Consider the following 9,126-nt stretch of genomic DNA (forward strand, 5'->3'; position numbering starts at 1 on the left):
CAAAACTAAGACTTAGGATTCTGTCGTGTTTCTATGCACTAATAATGAACTTCAGGGAGATTAAGAAAGCAATCCCATGCACAGCTGCATCAGAAAGAACAAAATACCAAGGCATAAACTTAACCAAGACAGTGAAAGACCTACACACTGAAAACCACAGACACTGATGAAAGAACCGGGAAATGACAAAAACGAATGAGGAGACATACCATGTTCATCAACTGCAAGAATACTTGCCCAACCCATGTGAAGACGTGTCAGAACGTCCGTACCACCCAAAGCCATCTGCAGATTCAATGCCATTCTTGTCAAAACACCAATGGCATTCTTCACAAAACTGAACAAATAGTTGTTAAATTTGTATGGAACCACAAAGGACTAATTTCGGGAGGAATAAAAACGGAGGTATAAAGCTCCCTGGCTGCAAACTGTACCTACAAAGATTCAGTAACCAACACCGTGTGGTCCTGCCACCAAACCAGTCACACATCAATGCAACAAAACCGCGAATCCAGAAATAAACCCTCATTCATATGGTGAACTAACCTTCAACAAAGGAAGCAAGAATATACAGTGCAGAAAAGGCCACTTCTTCAGTAACCGGTGTTGGGAAAACTGGACAACTATGTAGAAAAAAAAATGAAACGGGACCACTTCCGTATATCGTATACAAAAAATGAACTCAAATGGGTTAATAAAGACTCATATGTAAATGGGTAGCTGTAAAACTCCTAGAAGAAAACTCGGGCAGTAAGCTCTTGGGACAGCAGTCTGAGCAGTCTTTTTGGGTCTGTCTCCTCATACAAAAGCAACAAAAGCAAAAATGAATGAATAAAACTACATCAAATTAAAAAGCTTCTACAGAGCAAAGGAAACCATGAAAAATATGAAAAGGCGATGTATGCAATGAAAGAAAATATTTGCAAACCACATACTACATATATCCATCAGACAAAAGCATTTACACAAAGCAATAGAAAAAAAAAAGGGGACAGATATTGTGAACTGACATTTCTCCAAAGAAGACATCCAGACGGCCGATAAGCACATGAAAAGATGCTCAACATCACTAGCCATCAGGGAATGCAAATCAAACCCACAAGAAGATACCACCTCATACCTGTTAGAGCAGCTACCATTAAAAAGACAAGAAATAACAGGTGTTGGGTAGGATGTGGAGAAAAGGGACCCCTCAGGCACTAGAGGTGGGAATGAAAAATAGTACGGAGGTTCCTCAAGAAATTAAAAATAGAACTACCCTATGTTCCAGCAAGTGCACTTCTGGTGTTTACCCAAAGAAAATGAAACCGTCTATAAAGGTGCAGGCACCACTCTGCTCACGCAGCGTGACTTACAACAGCCAAGATACAGAAGCAACTTAAGTAGTCATCAACAGGTCAATGAATAAAGGGCGGCATACATACATAATGGAGTACTACTCAGCCGTTAAAAAAAAAGTGAAATCATGATGTTTACAATGACACGGATGGACCCAGAGAGTATTATGCTAAGTGAAGTAACTCAAAGAAAAGCAAATACCATATGATTTCACTTGTGTGAAATCCAGAAAGCCTAACAAACATAACCAATAACCACAACAAAACTAGGAACAGACTCACAGATGCATCATCTGGTACTTGCTGGAGGAGGGAGGGGGTGGAAGATGGATGGGAGACGGGGGTAAAAGCTCTAACTTCCAGTTCTAAAATAAGACTTGGAGATATACTGTACAACACAGGCAATTTAGTTACTGCATCGAATGACCTGGGATGGTGACAGACGGTAGCTAGCTAGCTCTATCGTGGAGACCGCATCCTAACGTACATAAATGCACACGGACGTCGCATTACTCTGTTGTACACCAAAACCGGTTAATGCCGTACGGCAGCTGCACTTCAGTCTCTCTCTCTCTCACACACACAGAGCAAACCATGTCGTGTGTAATCAACCTAAAAACGTGGCAATACAAACAAGTGCAACAAATGCTCACCTCGTTTTCTATAAGCCACACAATTTAATTTCCTTTAACACCAAAATTGCTTTCAGTAAAAATATAGAAATTCTGGCTACTTTCCAGTCATAGTAAGCTATTCAATTTCAGTTCCTCTAAATAAATTCATTCATGACACACGCTTGTAAACTTGCCAGTATGAAACTTCAAATTATCCTTATCTTTTGCAATCAACATAAATCAGGAAGATGCTTTCCTGGTTTACCTACACAGCACTATTACATGTGCTTACTTTCACCTTATAAAATACACTCCTTTTCTAAGTTAAATCATAACGCGATTTTGGTCAATCACATGTACCAAAATGGTGAGTGAAGTTTTACATTTTTGATTCCAGAACCAAACCTCAAGCAGATGACCTGAGACAGGCGAACCTCAAGCAGATGACCTGAGACAGGCGAACAAAACCCCCTCGCCAGCTCTCTGCTTGTTCTATTTGGTCCTGAAATGCAACTGGAAATGTTAAGAAAAGCTTCTGCTCATTCATAAAAATGGTCCAGCTTTGACAACATGCCCACATCTGCCACCAGCTCACACACACGGGGACACTCACTAGAAGCCCTCCATGGATCCGCAGGCCCTACCAGCCCGTCAGTGCCAGCTAACAGAGAGGACACACCCAAAACTGGTGAAAGGGTCTGTGAGATTTGGCAAAGTGTTTAATATCCAACTCACAAGTAGATGCAGGTCGAACAAACTGCCGTGTCTCTCCTGGGCATCTTCAAGGGGAATGGGTACATCCTAAATACAATCAGCCAGAAGAACAACAGAAACAGCAAACTTCTGAACAAAATGAACAGAATTTACCCAGCCTGGAAATAATTTTCAATTAAGAGATCTGTTTAATTTTATGCTCTACTAGCAGTACTCACACCCATTTCATCTATAATAAAGGAAAGCAGATTCACATCAAAATAATTGCTATCATTATTTATTAGCATTTTCTGACATTATACCTAAGTTCAAGTCTGGTAAAACTGCTTATAAACAAATTAACCTATGCCACCAGAATGAGCAACTCCAGTAACAATGCCTTACGCACTACAACTGCTCAATTAAATCCTTAATGGCATAAACCGAAACCTCCTTTCAGAAGCTTCCCACCAATTTGGCACATACCAATCTGATCTTCTGTGACTCATTTTTTCAAGAATATGAAAGAGATACTTCTACTACCATGCTATGAACCACAACCCAAATTTTACAATTCTAGAAAAGCCTGGTTACCACAGTTATATTCCATTAAGTCTGTTAGCTGCAAAAATTAGAGTTAGTTTTCACCGGCAGAAGGAGAGCAAACTGAAGCTTGTCTAGATGCAATTTCAACCTAAGATGTTCAACAGTGTTGGACAAGGGTTCACCTCAGACTGACAGGCTCACACCCATACAAACAAATCTTAACCAGTTCTTACAGGAAACCAAGATTAAAAGAAAAAAGGCACAACCACCACTGAGTCTCAAATTAAAAAAAAAAAAAAAAACCAGACAGACAGATGCCTATAAATACTAGAAACACATCACTGGCATCTGCCTGTATCATTATACGTTAGTCACCAGAGAGATCTTCTGAAGCACCCGTGCTCAGTAACACAACTGCTGTTTTCCAAACAGTTTCAGATGTAGTTAAGTCTTATGGTAAAGCATAGTCACAACCTAAGCACTAGTCTGGAACACAGACTTAGCTATAAATTATGCAACTTCTTACTGCTTCACACCAAGACTTCCTACTCCGCCTCTGCTGACAAACCCGAAGTTGTTTCTTACACACACCTCTGGGTAACACGAATCACATCACTTCTGAAGATTACTCAGAATATTAAAAACATAATACATTCACCTTTAATAAACAAATGTAAATGTACGTACAAATTCTAGGTTCTATTTTCCCATCAATACAAAAAGAAGATAATGAACTCAAATTACTTCTAAAAAACTGACTTTAAGGACTATCTCCTAAAGCAAACAGGCCGACTACTTGAACTGAAAAGTTTCAGCATTTAGGTGTAACCTTCATGCAAAAGAGTAACACACGAAAATAAAAATCTCTAATAGCCTAACGGATCATCTCACCACATTTTTAGTATGTATGTATCCCACCTTTAGTCAAGAATAAAGGTATATGGGGGTGGCTGGGCAGCTCAGTAGTCGGTTAAGCTTCTAGCTTAGGCTGGAGTCCTGATCCTCAGGGGTCCTGAGACAGAGCCCCCCATCAGGCTGCCTGCTCAGCAGGGAGTCTGCCTCTCCCTCTCCCCCTGCTTATGCCAGCGCCTGCTAAATAAAATATTAAAAAAGAAGAAAAACAAAGAAGTCATACAAAGAAAGTCGTATCTAACACTTTTTTGGCAAAATATTTATTGACACCTACCACAATGAAAGACATAACAATGCTTAAAAAAATAAGATTCTAAGCTCTCACTTTCATGTAGTCAGCGAGGGAAACAGAAACCAATGGCTATAATAACAAGACTGGGATAAGTTAAACAACAGAACTCCAAAAACCAAGAGGGAGACCTTTGGGTAACCAGAGAAGCCTTCTTCTGGCGAAGTAATGGGAAGTAAAGATTAGCAACAAGCACTACGCCGTAATAAATAATCAGAAGTCCCTAAAAGAAATAAAGACTTAGCATTAAGAAAACAACAGGACTAAAGAGCTTTAAGCAGCTTTTATTAGGAGCTATAGTTTTCCACAGTAATCAAGATCTTAATTCAACTTCACAACAATCTCGTAGTGATAAAATATCAACAGTAAGTTTAAATCAAATCTCACTTTACAATTCCTAAAGAATCTAGGACCCAAGTGAGGAAAGGGCTGAAAAATACTCAGTTACAAAATATAACTTGCTTTTTCTTTGGAAGCCCTCCTTTTAACATATAAATGTGACTATGAAAGAAAAAATTAAACATAACCAGGTTGATGAGAACATATTCTAATTTTCTTAAGAAGTAAATACAATCCAAAAAGCCAAAGTTTATCATCTTACTGAACACAGAAACCACAGAATTATCAGTGGTTATCAAGACTGCCTGAAACCACGAAACACAGATGATTCAACAGGAATAAAATTTGATGATAGATCACGATTACTGTTTCCTCCCCCCCAAAAGCAAACGAAAAAGAAGTCACAGTTACACTCTCATATACATACATAAAAAGATTATCCATATATTTAAAAATAAGGCTTAAATTATAGTCCTACAAATCAAATTCTGTAGTGAACTTGTCTGACATCTATAGAAAATAGTAAAGGCCTGTATCTCCGTCACATTCTTATGGAAAGCTAAGAAAAACGATCTGCGATGCCCCAGTGAAGTAGAAGCCATCGTCAGACGGTGCACACTTTCGATGAAGCCCAGTGCGACCCGAACCTGGCCGCGCCGCCCGCAGCGCTCCTGCTACGAAAGCTGCCCGCGTCGCAATGAAAAGTACGGCCCGTTCGACGCGAGGCTCGGCCCGCAAGAGCAAAGTCTGCGAGCGCGAGCATTAGTGAGCGCTCGTTTCTGTGAAAAACTAAGAGAAGTAACATCAGACATTAAAAACAAAACACGAAACAGTTGATTTCTTTATGCGAAGCTTTCCCGTGCATGTGCGGAGAATCACGTCTCGGGGAGACCGAGTGTCAAACTCCTGAACGAAGTCACGGCCCTTTTCAAAACCAGCCCTTGAGACCTGCTGTGCGCCAAGCCCGGGCGCGGCGACTCCTCACCCGCAGGGCAGGACGCGGCCCGCAGCCGTCCAGACGACGAGCCGGCACCGCCAAGAACGCAGGGAAAGGTTCAACCGAGCGCTGAAACCTGGGACTTTGCGAGGCCCACTGACGACGCAGGGTCTCCGACTCCCACGGTCCCACTGCATCCGGAGTCCCGAGCAGACCGAGTGATGCGCTACGAGCGGACGCACTCCTTCTCCGCGCCAGACGTGGGGTCCCTGAAGCGGTCCAAGCCGCCGCCCCGCGGACCGCCCCCGACGCGCCCGTCCGCCGCCGCGGACCAGAAGCCCGCGGCCGGCCCTGGAAGACGACGGCGCGCCCCGCCCCGCCCCGCGAACACGCCCGGGACGGCGAGGCGCGCTGGGCTCCGCGGGCAGGACCTGCTCCCCGGACACGCGGGGCGGCGGACCCGGAGCGGCGCGCGACCGCCGGAACGGGCAGCCGACGGCCGAGAACCGGCACCGGCCGCGCTCCCGGACGCCCGGGGGGCGGCACCGGCCCGCGGAAGCCCTTCCCAGCCCGGCGCGGCCCAAGCCGCCAGCGTCGCGCCAGCGTCCCTCCCGCACGCAGCCGGCAGGACAACAAAGGCGGCGGCTCCGGGACGACGTCCGATCCGGCCCCCGAGACGGTGCGGGCCGGCCGGCACCGGAGCCCAGACCCCGCCGCACCGGAGCCCCCCGCGCCGACGTGACCAGGCGCCACCGGAACCACGTCCCCGCGCAAGGTGCGCGGCGCGCGCCCAAGTGTGCGCCACGGCAAGTCGGCGCCGACACACGACCCCTCCGGGCGTCCGCCAGGCCGGCCCTCCGCCCGGCCCCGCAGCCCGACTCCAGCCGGTGTTCGGAGCACCCTCCGGACTCTCGGGCGGCTTCGCTATAAACCACGGCCATTGTCCTAGGCCCCGAGCAAGGGCGATTTCCTCCTCCACTCGGGAGCACGCCCAGGGCTGGCCGCCCCCAGGCGAGGCCGCGCGGCGGGCCCGGGAGCTGCGGAGGGGCGCGGGCGCCGTCCCCAGCCCTCGGCGCGGCCCCCGGAGCCCCTGACGAACCCCCGGCCCTCGGAAAGACCCCCGGCACGGCCCCCGCCCCCCAGCCGCCCCCCGCCCCCGGCCCTCCCCGCCCCCGCCCCCAGCCGGGTCACCGCGGACGCCGGGGCCGGCGCGGCGGGGGGAGGGGCGCGCCGGCTCCGACCCTGGCGGCGGGCGACGAATGGGAGGACGCGTCTCTCCGCGCCCAGGTCGGCCCCGGCGGCCTTATCAGCGCGCGCGCGATCAGAACTTTCCCGACGTTCGCTCGGCTCCCGCGGCCGCCAACCCCCAAGTTTTCCAACGCACTGGAGCAAACAGCGCCGGTCACATGCTCCGCGAGTGACAAAGGTCCGCGGAGCCACAGCCCCGGGCGGGCGCGGACCCCGCGCCGCAGTCGGGCCACAGCGCCATCAGGTCACGCCCGCCGCCCACCGCACGGCCTCCGGGCGCCGACCCCGGCCCGGCCCGCGACCCCCGCCCCCGGCCCGCGGCACCCGCCCAGCCGCCGCTCGACTCCGGGCCAGAGACCTCGCTCCCCGCCCGCGGCCCCGCCCCCGACCCGCGACCCCCGCGCTCGGCCCGCGACCCCGCCCCCGATGCCGCCTCGGCCCGCGACCCCCCCGGCCCCGCGCCGCACAGGTGACCGCACCGCGCCGCCTCGCCGCCCGCGCGGGGTCCGCCGGGTCAGGGGGCGCGGAGCGCGGCCCCGGGGACGGGGTCGGAGGGGGGTCCCCGCGGGGGCGGGGTCGGAGGAGGTCCCCGCGGGAGTGGGGGTGGGGCGGGGTCGGAGGGGGTCCCCGCGGGGGTGGGGGTGGGGCGGGGTCGGAGGGGGGTCCCCGCGGGAGTGGGGGTGGGGCGGGGTCGGAGGGGGGTCCCCACGGGAGTGGGGGTGGGGGCGAGGTCGGAGGGGGTCCCCGCGGCGGTGGGGGCGAGGTCGGAGGGAGTCCCCGCGGGGGTGGGGGCGAGGTCGGAGGGGGTCCCCGCGGGGGTGGGGGCGGGGTCGGAGGGGGGTCCCCGCGGGGGCGGGGTCGGAGGGGGTTCCCCGCGGGGGCGGGGTCGGGGGGGGTCCCGGCGGGGGCGGGGTCGGAGGGGGTCCTCACGGGGGCGGGGGCGGGTCGGGGTCGGAGGGGGTCCCCGCGGGGGCGGGTCGGGGTCGGAGGGGGTCCCCGCGGGGGCGGGGGCGGGGTCGGGGGGGTCCCCGCGGGGGTGGGGGCGGGCTGGGGGCGCCGCCGGCGGGGCCGCGCGAGGCCGGGGGGAGGGGCGCTCACCTCGGTGGGCTGGCTGATCTCGAACAGGTCCAGCCGGTTGGCGTTCCAGTGCCGGATGATGTCGGCCAGCTTCCGCCGCTCCTCGTCGCGGCCGCCCGCCGACATCCTCCCGGCCGCGCTCCTCGGCCCGCGCCGCCGCGGGGGTCGGGGCCGGGCCGGGTGGGACCGCGCGCGCCCACAGGTCCGCGGGCCCGGCTCGCCCCGCGCTCGGCCGCCCCGCGCCGCGCCCGGGGCTCCGCGGGCTCCGCCGCCGCCTCGAGCTCCCGGGCTCCCGGCCGCCGCGGCCGCCTCAGCCGCCTCCGCCGCCTCAGCCGGCCCGGCCCGCGTCAGCCCCGCCGGCCGGTGTGCGCCCGAGCGCCCGCACGCGCCGCCCGCACGCGCGCCTCGCCCCGCCCCGCCCCGCCCCGCCCGCCGTGCGCGCCCCCGCGCCCGCGTGCCCGCCCCCGCGCGCCCGCGCCGCCGCACCTCGGGCGGCCTCCGCTAGGTGCTGCTGCGCCGGCCGCCGGCAGGCCTCCGCGCGCCGAGCGCCTCACCTCCCGCGCGCCGGGGCCGGGGGCGGGGCTCCGGCGGGGGCGGGGCTACGGGGGGGCGGGGCTACGGCGGGGGCGGGGCTCGGACGCCGCCGGGATCCGAAGGTAGCTGGGTCGCGGCCGGCGGGGCGGGGTCCGACCGGGCTGGGTCTGCGGGGTGCTGGGGCCGGGCGGGGCTGGGCTCGGGCGGCCGAGGGCGGGGCGGGGGCTGGATGCGGGCGGCCGAGCGCCGGGGGCCGAAGCGCGCGGGCAGAAGTCCTCGTGGGCGCGGGCGTGGGCGCGTGGGCGAGCGCGGACCGCGGTGGGGACCGGCCTCGGCGGCTCTGCCTCCTTCTCGGCCCGCCCGGGTTCCCGCGGGGGCGTGGGGGTCACTGATGGGTCCTTCCAGGTGATGCCCTTGTCGCCGGGGTCCAGTCCGAGCGCGCCTTCCGGAGCTGCCCTCTGAGGACGGGGACTCGCGCGCGGGGTGCCTCGCAGGTGGGGTGCCCCGGGCTCCCCCGCTCCGCGGCCCGCGCTCCTGGAGCCCTTGCCGCGGCGCCGCGTGTCCTGCGTGCGGCCGCGGCGCCCGGCGCGCTCCGTGTCT

At 55.8% G+C, this 9,126-nt stretch overlaps 1 protein-coding gene across 19 annotated transcripts in view; it reads right to left on the bottom strand.

Annotated features, from left to right (window-relative positions):
* The window catches only part of AFDN (afadin, adherens junction formation factor), a 128,950-nt gene extending 120,588 nt beyond the window's left edge, over positions 1-8,362 (bottom strand). For 11 of the 19 annotated variants that reach the window (XM_059176518.1, XM_059176509.1, XM_059176514.1 and 8 more), the window contains exon 1: positions 8,014-8,361. In XM_059176518.1, coding sequence (XP_059032501.1) covers positions 8,014-8,118 — 105 coding nt within the window. In that variant the 5' untranslated portion in view covers positions 8,119-8,361. Of the gene's footprint in view, positions 1-8,013 lie in introns of all 19 variants that reach the window. The other 8 variants (XM_059176517.1, XM_059176512.1, XM_059176511.1 and 5 more) reach the window with 2 other exon arrangements.
* Between the last annotated feature and the right edge of the window lie 764 nt (positions 8,363-9,126).

This window comes from Mustela lutreola, chromosome 6 (assembly GCF_030435805.1).
Source record: "Mustela lutreola isolate mMusLut2 chromosome 6, mMusLut2.pri, whole genome shotgun sequence".
Taxonomy (NCBI): Eukaryota; Metazoa; Chordata; class Mammalia; order Carnivora; family Mustelidae; genus Mustela; species Mustela lutreola.